At 38.2% G+C, this 21,578-nt stretch overlaps 1 protein-coding gene across 4 annotated transcripts in view; it reads right to left on the bottom strand.

The window, feature by feature from the left end:
• Window positions 1–21,578, bottom strand: part of Malt1 (MALT1 paracaspase) — a 54,886-nt gene that overhangs the window by 20,047 nt on the left and 13,261 nt on the right. Inside the window, exons 4-10 of one of the 4 annotated variants that reach the window (XM_006970050.4) lie at window positions 16,502–16,661; window positions 15,820–15,998; window positions 15,286–15,382; window positions 14,675–14,707; window positions 12,066–12,092; window positions 9,612–9,644; window positions 2,973–3,176 (exon numbers count right to left, since the gene is read on the bottom strand). In XM_006970050.4, the coding sequence (XP_006970112.1) occupies window positions 2,973–3,176; window positions 9,612–9,644; window positions 12,066–12,092; window positions 14,675–14,707; window positions 15,286–15,382; window positions 15,820–15,998; window positions 16,502–16,661 (733 nt within the window). The remainder of the gene's footprint in view (window positions 1–2,972; window positions 3,177–9,611; window positions 9,645–12,065; window positions 12,093–14,674; window positions 14,708–15,285; window positions 15,383–15,819; window positions 15,999–16,501; window positions 16,662–21,578) is intronic. The other 3 variants (XM_006970051.4, XM_042263798.2, XM_076555378.1) reach the window with 3 other exon arrangements.

The following is a 21,578-nucleotide window of genomic DNA, read 5'->3' as shown; positions in this document are numbered from 1 at the left end:
ACAGGGGCAATTAAATGTTCTGACTTACACAGAGAGCTGGAAAGTTACAACAACAGTTGCAGCAAAAAATAAAGAGTAATATATTTATATAATTCTCTCCTTCTTTAGATATTTGACCAACCCAGAACCTAAATTTAACCTAAATCAATACTTATCATTACTTTTTTTTCTTACACCTCACTTTCTAGTGAAGTTTTAGAAGTAATACCCTATGTAAGTCACACAGGCACCTTAAAAACAGATAAATTATAGAATATACTCAAGCAATCCACTTTTTTTTTTTTTAAAAAGGAACTTTCATTTATTGAAGACCCATACAAAGTAAGTTAAGTTCTCAGAAACACATTTTCATAGGGAATTTTATCAAATGTAGTCATCTTTTTTGTAGCTCCCTCCCACAGAGTGCCCAACAATGAATGCTGGAAGAGGAGGCCCCATCTTGGGTCTGGGCGGTGGAAGAAGCCAGTCATGTGACTCAGATAAGGAGTGATAGCCTGCTCCACACTGTGCATGCTAAGTACCTGGACGCTGAGTTTGCTGGGTGAATACTCTTGTAGACAAGTTTTCTCTAAGTGAATTCTCTGGCCTCTTCCTATTACCATGACTCCTTTTCCTTTACTCTTTGGCAATTTCTTTTATCATTATTACATTTTTCATTATTTAAAACAATTTTCAAGTTCAAATATATTTTGATCATACTGAAACATATTTCTTGTCAGAATGAAAAAATATAGACAAGCTGTCAAAAGGCCTATGTGTATGGCATATGCTTTCCTATTTTTAAAAAAGACCTTCATTTATTATTTTTAATGTGTATATGTATATATGTCTGTGAGTGAGTATATGTGCACGAGTGTAGTTGCCTACCAAGGCCAGAGGCATAGGATTCCCCTGAAGCTGGAGTTTCAGGCAGCTGTGAGCTGCCCAATGTGGGTGCTGGTAACTGAACTTGGGTCTTCTTGAAGGGTAGCATGTGCTTTTAACCGCTGAGTCATCTCTCTAGCTATTTTCCATTTTTGTAAGAAAAATGGATGAGGGCTGGAGAGATGGCTCGGTGGTTAAGAGCACTGGCTGCTCTGCCAGAGGTCCTGAGTTCAACTCCCAGCAACCACATAGTGGCTCACAACCATCTGTAATGAGATCTGGTGCCCTCTCCTGGCCTGCAGGAATACATGCAAACAGGAAATTGTATACATAATAAACAAACAAACAAACAAATAAATAAATCTTAAAAAAATAAAAAAGAAAAATGGATGAATACACCCATTAATCATCAATTTATAATGCTCATGAGAAAACTTTTGTTTTAAAATCAGCATAATGGTAGAAATGGAAAACTTGAAGTAGCTACCTTGTTATTCGTGTGTACTACAATAGTAACCTTCCTTAATGAGTGGAAAAAATTCATTTAAATGAAATTTAAGGCTTTTGATCATCCTTTTAACAACAGTTTGTTAAATCTTCAAAAGGGTGGTTTTTGTTCCTTTAAAAATTCTACCTAAGAATCATTACAAATTCTACCAAGTTTATCTCACCATATCAACCTACTTGTAAACAAGAAAGCTGTATCTCTAGTTATTGAAATAAAATAATTTGAAATGTCAGGAAGTCAAATTGACACTTTTTTTTGACACTTTTTGTTTATTATCTGCAAGCCTAACTCCAGGAGGCCAGGAGATGTCACATTCTGGGCACTCAAATATTAACAGTTATGCTAAGTACACTCTGAAAGACAGTTGAAATGAGCTCAACTGCTGGCCTTCCCAAACTCATGGCTAAATACATTATAAAAAATAAATTAGCAAGGAAATTCTTACTACTACCAGCATATTCTGGCTCATAAAATTCTTTATCAGATCTACAGTATTTTGAGTACTTTTCAGAAAAAGAATGGGGAAAAACCATTAAAAATGTATGGCTACATCTTGAATTGTATCTGCACAGAATTTTAATTAATAGGTAGGCAAGGCTGGATATGTACTCAGTGGTAGAGTCTCTGCCTAGCACATAAAAGGCTCTACAGACTGAATTACATCCTCAGCATAGGACAGAAGACTGGGATGGATATGAGGGAGACGCACTGTCCAACATTTCCTTATTAAATTCTAGATCCTAATAAACAACTAGAAAATACCATGCAAAAATTGGATAAAGGAAGCAAATACAATGTATATTCTATCACAACATTTTATATTTAAAAGAATCTACATAATATCAAGCATATATGAATGTTTTATTATCTGATAATCTACAAGATCAAATTTCTAAATTTAGTAAACACTAAATACTGTATGGTAACTTTTATAATAAATAAAGAATAATGAAAGATAGGTAAGAATTCTCATAAGAATAATGTTTTGCTGGGCAGTGGTGGCTCACACCTTTAATCCCAGCACTCGAGAAGCAGAGGCAGGCGGATCTCTGTGAGTTCAAGGCCAGCCTGGTCTACAAGAGAGTTCTAGGACAGCCAGAGTTATAACATAGAGAAACCCTGTCTCAAAAAACAAACAAACAAACAAACAAACAACAACAAAAGAATGTTGTTCTAACAAGATTAAAAAATAAATAAAACCACAGAAGATACTAAGCTGATTAGCTATTTATTTGGAATAAAGATAAAATTTATCTTTTTTTACAAGAATATCAAAACTCTTCAATTCAATAGTATGTTTACCTACCTTCATCTGATTTCCCACTTTTTTTCTTTTTTTATTTGTTTTTATGTGTATGAATATTTTGCCTGTGCACCACTTGTGTGCCCGAAGAGGGTTCCAGATCATCTGGAACTAGAGTTACAGATGATTGTTAGCCATCGTGTTCTGGAAATAGAACTCAGGTTCTCCGGAAGAGCTACAAGTGCTCTTAACTGCTAAGCTCTTAGCAGTTAACTTAACTCTCCAGCCCAGGACTTTCCAACTCTTAATGTGTTTAATAGAAATGGCATGTAATTACAAGTATTAGAAATATCTTACCATATACTCCTTTGTCTAAAAGTAGTAAAAATTCATCCACAGCATTGCACATCTCAGATTCGGTAAGATCCAACAATGAAACAACTTTGAAATCTAGTTGCCTTAATAAGTTGGTCAATTCATACACATCCACTAAAGGAGCTTTAAGCTTGGGGTGCTCCCAATAATTCATATTTCCTATCAAAAGAGCAACTTTGTCCTTTGCTGTAAGAAAAAGCGGGGGTGGGAATTAGAGGAGAGTATAAAGATTAAAATTTATAGAAGTATTAAAATGAAAAACTTTGCTTTAAGACTACTGTGTTTCAAGTAAGACAGCATTAAATTTCATTTTAGAGGTATTACTTTACAGAGGAGACTAAGAGCACACCAGGGTGAAACATCACATCAGACAAAGGATACTTATTAGTTACATATGAACTATACGCCAGAGTTTGCTGCCAGAGTTTGCTCTCATCGAAGGTTCTGTTTCACTGAGAATGGAGGAAATAAAACAAACACCTCCAGAGAGGAGGAAGAATTCACAGAGCGAGGAAAGGCCAAAGAGAGAAAAGAAGGAACTTCACAAGGACCACATTTGTTCCTATAGTAGTTGTGTGTGGGAACTGTCTCCTCCTACCTTTAAATTTAAAATTTTTTATCACCATCATCATCATCATTATCATCATCATAATATACTATGATGCATACATATATATGCATGTGGACACACAGGCACAACAGTGTATGTGTAGCTCAGAGGGCAACTTTCATTTCCTTCTTAACTTTTTAAAGACATATTTCCTGTTTGCCTGGGATAAGGCTACTTGAGGAATTTTTCTGAGTTTATTTTTTTGACTTTGCTCAGACAGAAAGAGGTGTTCTGGGGTGCGGGCAGGCAAACAATATGTACTTATGCCTTAAAAAGTATCAGCTAGCCTACTGAGGGGCCTGGCCTGGCCTGAACAGTTATGAAGGCTGTGCCAAGCTTAGTACTTGAGAGACTTCAACAGTGCATCTTTCTTGATGGTCTTGGGGTGGTACAGTGGCAGCAAAGAGTCAAGAGACCTGCGCACTGGCAGCTGTGGAAAACTAGAGCCGAGACTTACACAAGACACATAGTACTTGACAGCAATCACTAAAAACCACACTACTGCTTTATATAGTTATTATATACTGCTTTTCACTGTTAAATTTTATTTTAAAAATTCCAAGTTTCATCATTATGTATTGTATGACTTCTACATATGAAAAAAAAAAAAAGGTTACTTCTGAACAGCATATCGTGGTCTGTCAGCAGGCAGTCTCATATACCTCAGCATTGACTACATTTCCTGAATGCATTAGGACAATAACTGAGAAACTGACCTATAGGGTCTAATGATGCATTTCTCAAGATATGCCTCTATTATATAGATATACGTGTTCAGTGATACGTACGTAATTCTATTTGGGAAAGAATGATTTATAGAATACAAGAGTCCAAGAATGTGAGAATGTGAAAATATCAATAATTGCCCAAAACTCTTGTAAAATTTTTTTGTCAATGATAATCTTGAAAAAGCTAGATTATATAACTTTTAAAATTTTTCTGGTAAGGAAGATGGTGGGTCTTACCTTGACCAATCTACTTGTGAAGCAGTTCCTGGTTGGCAGGAGAGCTGGAGTGGACTTAGGATAGAGAAGTAGAGACGGGCTGAGACAAGATGACAAGGACCATTCTAGGAAATGGTTGTGGTAAAGAGACCAGACAGAGAAAGGAACAGTAAAATTTGAATTTGAGGAAATGAGAGGAATAAAGAAAATTTAAAAATGGCAAGTACACAAGCAAGTCATCATGAGTTTTAGATAATAAATTCAAGAAATTTATTATATAGTGTACTATAAGAGCCACCCACAAGTTCTTGAACACAAGCTATCTACACATGGGGCTGGGAGCGCAGCTCCATGGTTGAGTGCATGCTTAGTATGGGAGGCTCTGGGTTCAATCCCCAGCACCAAGAAAAAGAAAACAAAGAAATAAAAATGCTATTTGATTATACAAAAGAATAACAAAACCACTTTGGAAATATACTTACTAGAGGATCCTAGACATTTTCCAGAACTTAAAGTAGTAGACATTCTTCAAAAACTGGCACAGTGCTATATCATCAATTCCATGTTTAATAATTCTAAGTTGTCCAAAATGAGTTCATATTCCTAATCACCTAGAAAAGGGTTCACTCTAAGTGCTATTAAGCATTTGTTAAGTCTTTGAATATTTATAAAAAATGCAGAATTAGCATCAAGTCTGACTAGTTCAACTGAATTTGACTTCCTGTTACTCTGATACATCCAATCTTTTAATGACTCTGTGTATCTTACAAAAAAACAATGTCTGGATTCCTCGGTTTGGCAGACAGCCATTCACATCCTTGTCACTGTAATAGATGGCCCATGAGGAATCTTGCTATCTTTGCCGTGTGTGGTACAGTCAGCCTCACCTCACACTGCTGCCCTCTGACTTTCTCCAAGCAGCATGTAACATGTGGTGGTACTGCCAGTTCTGGGCTGTGGATTGAAGAGGTCCTGACAGCCTTCACTTTTGAGATACAAGCACAACATCAAAAAAAAAAAAAAAAAAAAAAAAAAAAAAAGCAGCAGCTTCTCAGGTAGGGAAAGAGGCAGGACAGTGGGGAAGAGTCTCTTCTCAGTCCTCACTAAGTGCCATGGTATGAAAGCGAAGTCTTCTTACATGGGTAGCCTCGGTCACCAACAGACTATAACTACATAAGAGACTTCAAGAAGGACCATCTGTAAAACCCACAGAACCAGGAGATAAAATAAAACTGACAGATTTTTTGAGACAGGGTTTTCCCCTTTAGTCCTGGCTGTTCTAGAACTCATTATGCAGACCAGGGTGTCCTCAAACTCACAGAGATCCTCCTGCCTCTATCTCCCAAGTGTTGGGGTTAAAGGTGTGCACTACCATGCCTGGCTCATGCTGTTTTTTGTTTTTGTAATCTAGTGAATTCTGGAATACTATTACTACTTATTAGGTAACTGTATCAGCAGCCTAATGAGACTGGCAGTCCTACCCTAAGACTCCACCCTCCAGCAGTACTGACCTATTTGTTCCCCTCCCACACTGCCTCCTTCACAGGTCCACACTCACCAAGTCTTTTCCCTTCTTCTTTAGAGAACATTCTAGCTTTATCTACATGAGAACTCCTAATTTATCCTTGAAAATTCTCACTTGAACTTTCCTCATAAACAAAGTCTTCCCTGACTCCCCTAGTCAAACCTAATCACCATATTCTAAGAATAAGTTAAGATTATTTATCCATTTCTACTATGGTATATACCACATACTATTATAAAGTTCATTTTCTTACTTTATAAACAGTCACAGACATGAGATATCTGATGCTCGGTGAACCTCACAGTAAGAGTTAACCTGACACTTGGTTTATTTTGTTCTTAGAATTCCACTGTCTGTGAAATGGCACATGCAAATGGACCCAACAGGGGGCTACAGAATTGCTGACTCCCAGATATCAACCACCAATCAGATACCAAGTACATAACTCTGAGCAAATTTTAGTTAAGTAGCTGTTGTTTTTCCTGAGAAAGGGTCTCACTATGTAGCTCTGGCTGTCTTAGAACTCATTATGTAGACCAGGCTGGCCTGAACTCACAGAGATCCATCTGCCTCTGCCTCCCAAGTGTTGGGATTAAAGATATGTACCTCCACACCTGGCTAAGCTTTCATCCACAAAAAATGAGGACAGAGTCTACATTTCAGGAGTAAATTATACATTTCATAAAGCAAATAAGTCATCACTGCTGAACTTTCATTATATGCTTGTCATTGTGTTCATAATTACCACACGTGCTTCTCACTACAGAATACAGTAGCTATGGCTTTGTTCAGAGCACTATTAGTTGCTCTTTCTTACCAAGTGAGGGTTGGGAAAGAACAGAACTGGACTACATGAAATTTTACCATTATGAAGGAAATGTAGCAGTTTTTTAAAAGACAGTCTTCTTCACTATTAAGGGCCTTCACGTTTATGGTTGCCCAATCCTGTGATCATCCTTGTACTTTGCTATCACCTGAGCTGCTGCATTCTCAAATCTAAAATAATGTACTTTATTCTTGTGGTGGTTTCAAAGAAAATGGCCTCCAAAGGAAGTGGCACTATTAGGAGGTGTGGCCTTGTTGGAGGAAATGTGTCACTATGGAGGAAGGCTTTGTGGTGTCATATAGGCTCAAGCCATACCCAGTGTCTCAGATCACTTCCTGTTGCCTTCTGATCAAGATGTTGCCAGCACCATGTCTGCCTGCATGCTGCCAATGCTCCCCACAATGTTGATAATGGACTAAACCTCTGAAACTGTAAGCTGTCATCTCAATTAAATGTTTTCCTTTGTAAGAGTTGCCATGGCCTGAGGGGAAAGCTGGTCCTGTCCCTCATCAGCTGTAGCACTCAGGAGAGTGGCCTCTATACTAGGCCTGGGCAACACAGTAGAGCTGACCTTGAAGATGTAAGTGTAATCTGTCCTTGAGGACATGAAACCAGAACTGGCTCCACCCCTTGCTCATGGCTGCAACAGGACAGTGCTGGAGAGCTCACTCCACCTTGGTGGTGAGGACAAGGGAGAGCTGGAGGCTGACCAACCCTGCAACTACCCATGCCCAGAACCAGGGTAATGTGTTGGCCCACACCAACATCCACTCCATCTGTGATCTGCTGGAGCCTATAGACCCAAAGCTGCAGGATCTCCACAACACAGGGCAACAGCAGAATATCCAAGAGGAGTCAAGTGAGGGTCCAGCATGGAGAGTGAAGCAGAGACCAGAGGCCTCAAACCAGACCAATGACTGTAATGAATACTTGCAAGAAAGATACATGGATAAAAGGGTTTACTGTGTGACTCACTGTGTCACACTGCAACTTCCATGACGAAATTGATTTTTTTCCTTCTTTCTCTTTTCTTTTTTCTCTTAACTTTTACTTTGGCAGGGAGGTTGCAAAGGCAGAGAATGGATATGAAGGGACAGGGGAATGAACGGGATAGAGATGCATGATGTGAAAGACACAAAGAATAACTAAAAAGGAGGAAAAAAAGGGTCGCCGTGGCCACGGCGTCTCTGCACAGCAGCAGGAGTCCTAACTAGACCCCTGTTCTTCACCATGTTTGTTCTTCCTGCTGCACTTTCCCCAACCCAGTGAATCCAGTGTCCTGACTCCTGACGTCTTCTGTTTTCCTACCTTCCAAGTGGCTTTCTTTCCCTTGCAGTTTTACCTCCCGCTTAATTCCTCCAAATCCCAACTCTTGCTTGCTCTGGGTGTGCGCTGTGGAAACCTCATTACTGCAGTGCTTGGCACACAGAAATGGACAGACGGACCAGCTCACCAGCCCGTCTTCACTTTAAAGCTGAATTCTACTACAGAAGAACCGCACAACTCATCTGTAATTTTAATTTTTGTCCCTGTGGTTGTAAGTCTTAGCCTTTCATGGCCAAGCCATCTTTTCAGCCCATATTTCTAATTTTAAGTCTTAGTTTAACTCTCCCAATAGTTTTCTACTTCTGGATGAGATGGTAGCTTTGGTTTGAGTCACAGAATCTTGGTCTCTATTCAGGTTCTACAGTTAGCCTCATTCTATTTTCTTCTTCAATCCTATCAAGCAGAATTACCTAGACAAGGAAATTGGTCAACTGAAAAAATTTCATGGCCTACCAAATCTTTCTTTCTCACCACCATTCCCCACCCCCAACAAGGTTTCTCTGTGTAGCTTTGGCTGTCCTGAAACTCACTTTGTAGGTCAGGCTGGCCTCGAACTCACCGAGTTCCGCCTGCCTCTGCCTCCCTGAGTGCTGGGATAAAAGGAGTAAGCCACCAAGGCCTGACTAACAAATCTTTCTTTATTTTCATGAATATCCTCCTTTCTAGTCTGAAAAATTAACAAAAACGTTTCAGGCTGGCACTGCATTTTTAATCCCAGAATTTGTGAGGCAGAGGCAGGAAGATCAGGAATTTGAAGTCATCCTTGGATAGTGAGTTCAGGCTAGTCTGGGCTACATTAAGATACTGTCTCAAAAAACAAAAAATGAAAAAAGGAAAAAAAAAGGGGGAGGGTGTTGAAAATTCTGATAAAACTCAATTGGACATTATTTTAACCTGACCGCCATAGATCAATGTTACTACTTCTACTCTCTTAACATTAGTCTACCGAGCCTTTCTCAACGGCTCTCCTGGATACTCTTCCTTGTGTCTTCTTCTCCAAAGCACACTTCAATGTTACCCCCATTTGATCTTATCTTGCATCCTTCTCTTCCAATCGTTCTACTTTGGGAAACAGACTCAAGACTCACTGCCACCTACATGGGATTTTCCTACTTTCTACCTCACCAGAGGACAGCAATAATTACTTCTTCCTCTATGGAGCATGCCCGTGTTCCTTTTTTGCTTGCATGTTGTTTATGTGAAACCCATTGAAACCAAAAACAAAATCTGTATCTTTTTCAAGGTGGTTCTTCCATAATTTCTTTTACCCAAAATAAAAATCTGCTCCAATGTCCTTCAATCAATCAAATTAAATACTGTAAATTCCTTCGTGATAATCAAAAAATTAAACTGTAATTAAACTTGATCATGTACTTTAAACTCAACTCACCCAAAGGCTGGCCAGTTGTTTGTTCTTTATTGTCTGCACAAAGATAAGAGAGCAAACAGATGCTGTTATTCATGGCATATCCTCAAAGCTCATGAGAGAAGAAAAGCAATGAATGCCGACAGCAAGATATCATTAAAATGTTATATATAGTAGTGCAGAGGTCAGAGAGGCTAGAAAAAGGAGGAGAGACAGTCAGGGGGTGAACAACAGGGCATAAAAAACAGGAGAAGGGATTTAATGTTATATGGCATAATAGTGCAACTATGTCTCTAACATCTAACAATTACGAATTTAAGAATAATTAAAGGAGAAGCTCTTGAAGGCTCCCAACACATAGACTAATAATATCTAAGCAGATAGAAATGCTAATTACTGGACTGGATTATTATAATATATATATATATATGTATATATACTATATATATACATATATATTGGATTATTATAATATATATGTGTATATATATATATACACACATATGTTTGTATGTATCAGTACGTAATATGGTACCTCATGTATAAATAATAATTTAGAAGGAAAAAATACAGGATATTGTTACTAATAGTTAATTTATCATTAAAAGATTTTTGACAAAAATATATGGGCTTATCATTATCATACATAGAATGAAACCACGTTTACTCTCCAGTACCACCAGGAAGCGACACAGGGAAAGATAAAGTTCAATCCTTCATGAGCCCAGTACTTGGGGGGGGGGTAGTTTAGCTGCACATTTAATATTACAGATGCTATGGGAGTCTACTACAAACTTCACTACACATTCATTTTCTTTAAACTCAAGGTTTGTTTCTTTGAATCTTGGAGAATAAAGAAAATCAGGCCCAGAAATGTTAAAAACTTAGTGGTGGGTATATGCTACAGTTTTTAGGAAGTAATTTTTACATTAAAAATATTTATTTATTTATTTTTTATGTGTATTGGTGTTTTGCCTGTGTGTATGCCTGTGTAAGGGTGTCAGGAACTGTAGTTACAGACAGTTGTGAGCCACCATATGGGTGCTGGGAATTGAACCCAGTTCCTCTGGAAGAGCAGCCAGTGCTCTTAACCTCTGAGCCATCTCTCCAGTCCCAATTTTACATCTTTTTAAAAGGGCAAGACATAGCAGACAAATTTAAGGAAAGAGATTCTATCAACACCAAGAGAAACGATTACTAGGATGTTTTCAAACAGTCTTTAGTTTGGGACAACTGAAGCAATTCTTTCGGAGCTTCACGTGGATTTGAAGATACTACAGCAAAAATTATCTGTTGGTCACAGTGGCTTTGTCTTGTCTAATATGCCTATAGACAGCCAGCAGAACCCAGACAGACCTTATAGGAACAGATGCCTCTGAATGAAACACAAACCTAAGCAAACTGGTGCTGGAGGAGCAGCTCTGTGGAAGAGTGTACAGCCAGCACATACCAGGCCCCTGCGCTCAATCCCCAGCACCATGAAACAAACAAAATCAAGGAAACTAACTATGGTAATAAAATAATGAGACCAATAGGCTTTCTGCAAATATTAAATAACCACATGCCTTCTTAATACATTTCTGTGTGATTTGATTAAATCTATTCATGGTTCCATCCTTGTCTTTCAGAATGCCCACAGCTTATATTGACATCCTCTTTCTTTACATGATCCTCATTACTGAAACGTCCTTGTCCCAGGTGATAGCTTTCTCTTTAGCTTAGTATGTTCAGAAATCTGTTCTGATCAAAACTTGTCTAGAGACTGTTATTGTTAGTCTCTTATAGTTACAGACCAATTTATTCATCTACTGCAAACTCCTTCCACTACCTGCCTTCCATCAGGTGAAGGCACCTGCTCAACCACTCCAGGGATGTTCCATGTCTGACAGTTTGGAAATGTAATGTGTCACTTCATCAATATGCATCTAGTCTTCCACATTAAAAACAATGTACTTCTTTCTATAAGGAGCACATAAAATGATTTTTTAAGAAAGCATCAGTGCTGGGTGGTGCAGCTAAGCACTTGGCTGAGCATGTACAAGACCCTGGGTTTGATCCCCAGTAACACACCACCACCACCACCACAACAACAACAACAACAAATTGCTAATTTTTTTTACATTTATTTATTTATTTTGTATAGGGGGCTATGGTGCACATAGAGATCAGAGGAAAACATGAAAGAATTGGTTCTCTTCTCCCACCACGTGGACTCTAAGGGTCAAACACAGGTAATCAGGTATGGCAATAGGTAATTTTCCTCATTCAGCTATATTGCTGGTTCAGTATTGATATTTTATTGTTATCCAAAATACTTTTTGGTCTTTATAGTCTTATAATCAATAATATTTTTGTATTTACTTTCTTTAAATTGACCTTTGTGTAAGCAGTAATCTAAGAATGTAGGCAAGAATGTCTATAGCATCTTTATTATATCAAACTTAACAATCTAAAATAGAACTTTGTTATAATACTTACCAGGATGCCCAAAATTATTTAATTCATCTACAAATAGAGTAAGAGAAAACAGATTAATTTTGAAAAACCTAACTTCCAACAGCACAAATAGTATAACTAAGAGAAGCAGTTTATGAACTGTTATGTTATATTATTAGTTTAGAACTCTTCAAAGTTAAAGAAGAAGTCATATAAATAGGGAACAGGTAAGAAAACTATTGTTATATCACTCAGTTTCACTAAGTTACAAAATCTAAATAAATAAACTCATTCATAATTTGTTCAAAGTTTTAGGTATTTCATAAGTGATCTAAAAACAAAAACAAAAACCTTTAACTTTAAAATACCAGGAAACTTGATGAACTATTGTGGGCTACTGTAGAGGAGAGTTCTTGTGTATGCAAAACTAGTTTCCCTATTATTAACATCTTAGTACATTACACATGTCACAATTCATGATCCATCTGTGTTGTCCCCTATGACCTGTTTAAGAGACCAGAAGCATTTACTGTGTCTCCTTCAGACACTCTTGACAGTTGCTTAGACATTCCTTGTTTTTAACGACCATTTCAGTTTTGAGCAGTCGAATGTTCTCCAGTTGGGATTTGTGTTTTTCTTACAGTTAGAGCAACGTATGGTGTGATTTTGGGGGAGGCAGAACAGTTTCAGAATTAACTTATATCCTCCATACACCTTTCACACAAGACAGATAAGTAACCTGAGTACAAGTTTATGACATAACCGTCATCATCAGTTTTTACTTATTAAATTTTATGAAGACAAAAATGAACATGAAGTAAGTTGCAAGTATACAGGATTCATAAAGTATTATAAGGGAATATATTCTTTGGTTTATTTGCTTGAGATGATGTCTCAGTATGTAGCTCAGGCTGTCCATAAATCCGCAATCTTCCCACCTTACTCTTCCCTGTCCTGGAATTACGGTAATATTACTACACTAAGGCTGGTATTTTCATGCTACATAAAACCAGTTTAACAGTAGTATCAACTTGTGCACACAATATGTACAATTGCTATCTTTCATCTTATAGCATAGATTAGTTTCTGGATAGGTAGGTCAGCACATCACTCTACCTCTTTTCAGTAAGGATGTTTCATGCATCTGTAATACAGTTAGATGTTTCTGTCATATTCTGTATTCCACCTTTGATGCCTTTCTTTTGGCCTCGTAAAAGACTGTTTGAAATTTGCATGGTCTCACTAATCTTAAACCCAGCTGAGCTTCACCTTTTCAACCACACCCCTTGTCCTAATAATATTCTAACAAAATACACAAAATGGAATAGGAGACATCATGTACTCTACATTAAAATAAGATGTAGTGGAGGATACTGTTCACAGTATGTATCAACCTATCAACTACAAAATATCTTAATTTTGTAGGCTTTTTGAGAAAAAAAGTTGGAACTGATGTTTTCCATCTGAAAAATTTAGAGCAACTGTACAATTACATTGTCATCTCTGTGTTCTAAATAGTTATTTGAAAATTATTACTTGATTGTTCCTATCAATGAAAAAACCGCATAGTGAACTGTACAATTGCAGGAACAGCAGGACAGGGTAACAATCACATGCTCACTTTGAAGCCAAACAGCATCGCTCTTTTATATTTATTCTTAAAGGTCTCCTGTATGTTAGGTAGTTTAAAGAAACAAACATGCATGCAATTAGGCAAAAAAATGTAAGAGATAAGAAGTTAGGTTAAGATTTCTCTACATGGCTTCCCTTCTGTACGATTAACAGATGTGGGATTGGAACTTCTTTATAAGAGAATTCTGATTCACAACTCTGTATTAGGATCAAAACAGTAATTATTAGTAGTTTACATGCTACCATAGAGATGAATGACAGGAAAACCAGGAAATGCATGCGTTAACATTACTATCTTACTTTACCCAAGAACCTAGGAAAGACTACGTAATGGTTCAAAGAAGCAGCAACTGAAAAAATACTCAGCTGTCTACAGCTCTAATTTTATAAACCAGTGTGGCAGTACACTAGGGGAGGTAATCCAAGTTTTAATATTTCCTTATTACAATTTAAATACAGGGTTTCGGTTAACTGAAACAAGTTAAAAGTTTATACTAAAATGGATTTTCAGTTCTCTTTCCAGGGTGAAAGTGGTATGTAAATTAATCTAAAACATTACAGTTTTGAAAATCTTTATCAATATTATTCCCAGAATATTTAATATTTGATAAAGTTGTATCAAATGATATATCCATCCTGAAATTTTTATAGAAACTATGTTTGCTTCTAAAGGGCATCTTAAAAATAAAATAATCCAAACAAATATTTATGACAGTATTTAAAATAAATTTTATTAAGATTAAAAATTTACATTAAGAATTGCAAAATATTCACTATTTCTAATAATATGGAGGAGCTCTGGGCCTATGTGCAATAGGAAGTCAGCTGAAGGTTACTTTAGAAGTGTCTGTTCAACAGTGTCGAAGAAACTTCACACAACTTTAAGGAGCAGACACGGTACCCTTCAATCAAAGTGACTTATTAGAGCCAGTATTTTTTCATCACTGCACTCAGTAAGCTGGGACACTGCACCTCTCCCCAGAGTAAACAGCATGCAGACCACCAAAGGATTACACTACCTTCGGTACATTCCACTGCCTCATCTGTTCTTCCTTGTGTTAGAGAAAACAAATTTGAATACATTGTAACTCAGTCTTAGGAAGGGCAGTCACTACATAAACAGAGATAAACATCACAGAATCATGTTGTCAAAGCAAACTATGCATCAATATTTCCTACCATTGAAAACGTTACTATAAATACATTCGATGTAAACAGAACTCCAAAATCACACATTTCACAACAGAGTACTGACGAATAATTATTTTTCATTTATATGTCTCTGACTTTTTATGTTTTATTAAATTTTTTTTTTTACCAAATCAATCTTTTTCTAATTTAAAACTACAAGGAATACATTTTGACACAAATATTTAAGATAAATTGTAATACTAAAAACAACTAAAATGAGCTAAACAAAATAATTTCAGTTTTTTTGTTTTCTTTTTTGTATATAACTTAAGAGAATTTATTATGAATTCTCTAAAATTTATCTATAAAAAATTTAACTCCTTTTATGTGATTTATTATTAAATGGCACAGGACAAAAAGTAATCGTTTCCTTTGCTTAAGCACTCCAGGTCCCCAGCTTACACTGTATCGCACGCATCAGAACTCTAACCCTGCTTACCTATGATGATCTCTACCTTCTTACTGTCTTGACTGTCTCGGTCATTATATACACGACACCAGTAGGTCCCTTCATGTTCTAGATCCACATACGGAACCTGCAGCAACATCAGAATACATATTTTCTCTTCAACTTTAATTTGAAAATTGATTAAAATGAAAGTCATTTGTATTTAAAAAATGTTCCAAATACAGCATTTCAAATATATATATATATATATATATACACACACACACACACATCCTTATAGTATCTTCATTCATTAAGCTAAGTATTAGCAAGCAAATGATAAGATGATTCTAACAGTGCAAAGTTTTGTGCAGTAATATCTGGTATCTTATCTCAAAGCTTGGTTCAAATCTAGCCTTGTTGCAAATACAAGAAACTAATTAATACTGAAACATAAAGAACTTGAACTAAAAGTACTGAAAACATTCCAGAGAGCATGAGTTTAAGTGGTCCCTTTACATCTTAATGGCACCATTTATCTTACAGACTAATCCAACCCTCCCAACCTAAAAATCAACTGCCTACCGTGTAGAGCTTTTTTGTCTCGTGTGTCAATGGTGATTCATCTTTGAACCACTGGTAGTGAGGCATAGGGCTTCCAATAGCAACACACTGTAGAACCAATCTGCTGCCTGGCACCAGCTTTTGGGACCTTGGTTCCACGCAGATTTGCAGCTTGGATTCTGAGATACCATCCACACTTCCTTAAATTCAAAGAAAAGATAAAATCTCTGGGTTAAACATAAAACCAAAATTTTCCTACAATTTATGCAGATATATCTAAGTCTATGCGTTAGTTTTTACAATCTTTAAAACCATACTTAAAGTATATTTTCATCAAAGTCCACAAACGTTAAGAGATGTTCTGAAGAAAAGAATACTGTGGTGAACAAACACAGTTGAGAAATTCTGGGCTAAGAGGTGGGGATACTCAAGAAAGGAGAAGTGAGGGGGAACTAAGCTTGAATTATAGCTGCCGCATGTAAAGGGCATGAACGTCAGCAGGTTCAGGGTCAGTATCAGGCATGAGGATGAGAACGGTCCATGTCATCTTAAGGGGCTGACAGAGAAAACAACAATCAAACCATGTGGAGTGAACTCTTAACGACTCGTGCGTGACAGTTATGCTCTGAAGTTATTTTTAAATGATCATTTAAATAAAATACGGTGGCCCACTAACCAATATGCAACTTCACTTGTCACGTACCCTGGAAGCTTTCTGTTACTTCTGCCACATCACAGACATCGAGCTGTGACCACTGGCTAAATTCAAAGGTGGAACTGTTGTTAACGCGGCAGACATAAAAGCCTGCATCTTTTACATGCACTGTGTTAAAAATAAGTTCTGATGAATTTCCATATGGGATCTGCAAAAGAATCAAAGGGAGCATAAGTGAAGGATTCATCAAAAATCCAGCTTATAATATAATACATGCTGTGTAAAATCTGATTTTATTAGGACCTTTGAAAAGTATATTTCTTTTTTTCTTCAAGTTATAAAATGTGCTAGTTACAAAGTAAAAAGTGAGATTTTTGAGAACTAGAGTATTAGAAATCCAGTCCTTTTTTTTTTCCCCCCGAGACAGGGTTTCTCTGTGTGGCTTTGGAGCCTGTCCTGGAACTCAACTCTGTAGCCCAGGCTGGCCTCGAACTCACAGAGATCCGCCTGCCTCTGCCTCCCGAGTGCTGGGATTAAAGGCGTGCACCACCACCGCCCGGCAGAAATCCAGGCTTTAACAAATCCCTTCAACAGAGAAGTTAGCTGTCCCCCAGATCTTACAGAGGCTCACTAGTAGGAGCCATCTGTTTGGTCATTAAAACAGTGTATCTATTTATGAAACTGCCACTTTTATACGTAGCATTTAATGCAGTAAACAGCAGAGTGGCATGGAGGAAACAAACTGGCTATTATTTTCATTTCTGGTCAAATAGCTATGAATACGTGGATAAACTATTTTACCTTGGGACTTCACTTTCTCATCTAGGAAACACTGTAAGAAGACAGGCTGCTAAACAAAACCATCTCCAGCGTCCTTCAAGTTTCTGGCTTCGTGCAAGCATAGAAGTGAGAGGAAGGAATGGCCAGAGCAGGTTTTTTTCACTTTGGTCAGAACTTGAATAATAGTTAGTGTTCTCTTCATGTTACTCTCAGATCAGACTAAATCTATCATAAAATCTCTCAATTTTATGGTCATAAAGAAGACTTTCACAACTATATGAATAACAACACAAACTTCCCTAGCCTAGCCTTGTTCTTTTAGAACCATTTTTTGAGCATGTAATTTTTAAGCATGTTTGTTTGTTTGTTTTGAGACAGGGTCTTACAATGTAGCCCTGCCACCCTTGAACTCATAAAGATCCACCTGCCTCTCTGCCTCCCAACTATTGGAATTAAAGGCGTGAACCAACTATCTAGAATCTCTGGTCTTTTATGAAGAAACACACTTGATTTTCTCATGGTTTCTCATAGTTAGATATATTAGGCTCTAACTTTACCAATTTAGCAAAATGCTTAATTTATAGGTTTCTCCATGAATATAGTTTTTCAGGATATTTTGCACTTATTTATTATGTGTATGTACACACATGCACATGTATCACAACACATGACGGTATGATGGTCAGAGGACAACTTTTGGAAATTCTCTTTTTTGATCACGTGAGTCCTAGGGATGAAACTCAGATCATCAGTCTTGTCAGCAAGAGCCTTTTCCCAATGAGCCATCTTGTAGACCCATGTTTTTCTTCTGCTAGTGAATCTGTCTATCTATCTATCTATCTATCTATCTATCTATCTATCTATCTATCTATCTATCTATCTATCTATCTACCTGCCTACCTTCCTTCCTTCCATCCTTCCATCCATCCATCCATCCATCCATCGAGACAAAATCTCTCTACATAGCCCTGGCTATCCTGGAATTCACTATGTAGACTAGGGTGGCCTCAAACTCAGACCCACCTGCCTCTGGAGAGCTGGGATTAAAGGCATGCACCACCATGCCTGGCCCCCATGTTTTGTTTTGTTTTTAATTTAAAGATACATTTTATTTCATTGTATGTGTGCTTGCCTATATTTGGTTATGTGCACCATAAGCATGCAGTGCCTGCAGAGGCCAGAAGAGGCTGTCAGATCTCCTGGAACTGCATTACAGACAGGTGTAACCTGCCAAGTTGGTGTAGGGGGGCCTGGGAAGAACAGCAAGTGCTCTTAACTGCTGAGCCACTCCTCCAGCTCCTCCTGCTCCATCTTCCCGAGCACAGAAACCAAGAGGGGAAGGCTTTCTTTCTCAATAATCCCCTCTTCTCTGAAATTGTTCCTGTATTTTTTCTGGGCTTTAGCATGTGTTTCCTTCCTTTACCAAATCATTTTCAAAAACGTACTTTTAAGTCCTTTGTATCAAAAATCAGTCAACAAACACTTTTCTGTTTACGTCCTCTTCTTAGCAGCACTGAAGAAGCTGGTCACCCCTTTCTTCTAGAAACACTTTGCTTTTTACTCTCCTGACTCCATCGACTGCTCCATCTTTTAATTTCATTCATTATAAACTCTCGCTGTTGTCTCTCTGGCTATCCAAACTGCCCATGGGATTCACTTGCATATATAACAGACATGGTCTGAAGTCACACTCTTATTTTCCCTCCTAGACACAGACCTTTCCAGTCTTCTCAAAAGACCAAAAAACCCTACGGAGTAAACATGGCTAAGACACTCAGTGGAAAAGCTAGGGAAACCTCCTTGAGTTCTTTCTGCTTCCTCTTGCTCCACATCTGATCTATTGGTCTGGCTAACCATATCCTCAAACACATGAAGTACACCCTATGATTTCACCTTCATTAATTCACTGAGACCACACTACAGCTATTTCTTGGCAGCACAGACAATAGATACCCGGTTATCTTGCTGTTCTCTGCCTTCTTTAGGCAGCAAGTTTGTATGTAAAAAGCCCATCGGTCCCTGTTGGTTCCTCCCCCGCTGTGGCCATACTGCTGGGATTCCTGGCCACTCCACTACCTACATGACTGCACATGCGCTGGCAAGAAGCTGAGTCATTTGAGGGCCTGACATCCTACATGATCCGTGTGCTGCATGGTCACGTAATTTGCATGCAGCATGATTACGTAATCTATGCACACTCATGGTGTAGCTATGTAAGCCCATGTGTGCATGTTGGGGGGAGGGAATCCATAAAAAGCAGGCCACATACCCTCCCCCTCTCCCTGCACGATCTTCAATAGGCCTAAGCACATCCCCTTCTGTTCTCCTTCCCTAATAAACTCTTATAGTGGGTGTTGTTGTGCCTCATGGCTTTTCTCACATGGTAAACAGTGCCGCCTAATGAATAACACTGCACTGCTTAATAATAACACATGCTGCTTATGTCCCTCCTAGCTCTGAACTCACAAAGTGACCGCCATTTGTCTCTCCCCCAGATGTGGATTCTTTGGGGAAAGAGAGACTATGTGTTATTGCTCCATTTTATCATGGCTTGGCACAAAACAGGCACCCACAAAAACATCCTAGAACAGACCACCAACTCCATCACAGCTCTTTTTTTTTTTTTTTTTAAATGTATTTATTTTTATTTTAGGTACATTGGTCTTTTGCCTACGTGTAGTTACAGACAGTTGTGAACTGCCATGTGGATGCTGGGAATTGAACTTAGGTCCTCTGGAAGAGCATCCAGTTTTCTTAACCACTGAGCCATCTCTCCAGCCCCCATCACAGCTCTTTAAATTCAAGATGTATCCGCATTCCCTACATTCCTAACTGACAGGATTTCTAGCCACGCCCCCATGACCGTAAGATGCTTAGTAATTTCCGGGGCCATATGTCCTACATAATCGTGCGGTTCGCAGTCACATAATCTATGCACATGTGTAGGGGGAGTCCATAAAAGGTGGACCCCGAGTACCCTTCCCTTCTCTTCTTGTATCAGTAGTTCAGCAGGCCTAAAGCACATTCTTTTCGGTCCCTTCTCTTAAAAACTCTTTTTTTTTTTTTGTTTTTTTTTTTTTGTTTTTTCTAGACAGGATTTCCCTGTGTAGTTTTGTGCCTTTCCTGGATCTCACTCTGTAGACCAGGTTGGCCTCGAACTTATAGAGATCCGCCTGCCTCTGCCTCCTGAGTGCTGGGATTAAAGGCATGTGCCACCACCGCCCGGCTAAACTCTTACAGTAGGTTTTGTTATGCCTCCTGACTTTTCTCGCATGGTAAACAGCACCACATAAAACTAACTTCTTCTGGTCATGACGTATTTTATAATTACATACTTCCTATAGTAATTTTTTTTCTATCATCTACAAGAGGACTTCATTAAAATAAAAGCAACTAGAAAAAATATGATAGAATACCTTTAGTTACCATCTCTCAAGGGCTTGATACATACAGAATCTCACAAGCTTGGTGACAGGATTCACACATCTAGCAATGGTAACTGGGGCCAACACAGACTTAACCTAGTACTGAATGTCTATGTACTGCTCTGTTTTATTTTCATGTAGGAAAAGGTGTATGAAACCATAAATTTTCTGAGATACCATAATCTGTTGCAAACAGCTATTAGAACGAGGCCCGCTCTGCCCCACACGCTGCACGACTCCTCCAGCAGTCCTGCGCTGCCAGGCTTCCTGGTTCTCCGAGTTGCCATGCTGTCTGCCATCACATCCAGCTCCTCCAGACTCTCACTTTCCCTTCATTGCTGGGCTGCCTACCCGGCTCCTCTCCTCGAGAACACGTCTCCATTTTGGGCCACTAGGTAGGCCCTGTTCCTACAGCCTTCACTTCTAGTCCCACAGAGGAAAATCTATCAACCCTCTCACAATTTACAAGATCCTCCCCTGAACAGTGTACAGACCTCCACCGAAAAAGGATTTCAGATGCACTCGTCCCAGTGCAGAAACAAAAGCCACAGACACACAAAATCACAACATGTCACCTCCTAAAATTACTAATCATGGAAGAACTACCAGGTGCAGAATTCAAGATCATAATCACGTTCAAACAACTCAGAGAAGATATGAATATGGTTCAGAAGAATAAAAACAAAAAGCTGAGGAAATGAGGAAGTCGATTCTAGAAGAAGATTGACTTACTTGCTGAAGAAAACCCAAACTGAAATCATGCTGAAAAATGAAAAACTCAATAAGCCAAGTAAAAACCTCAGTGGAGAGTTTCACCAATAGAATGGATCATGTGGAAACCAGAGTGTCAGAGATGGAAAACTTTGTATTACTCAGTAAAGGTCAATAATAGACTTAAAAAAAGTATGGAGAACTTTGAG

This window comes from Peromyscus maniculatus, chromosome 19 (genome assembly GCF_049852395.1).
Source record: "Peromyscus maniculatus bairdii isolate BWxNUB_F1_BW_parent chromosome 19, HU_Pman_BW_mat_3.1, whole genome shotgun sequence".
Taxonomy (NCBI): domain Eukaryota; kingdom Metazoa; phylum Chordata; class Mammalia; order Rodentia; family Cricetidae; genus Peromyscus; species Peromyscus maniculatus.
The sequence above is the reverse complement of the archived record's forward strand: the minus strand, read 5'-3'. Positions and strand labels throughout refer to the sequence as shown.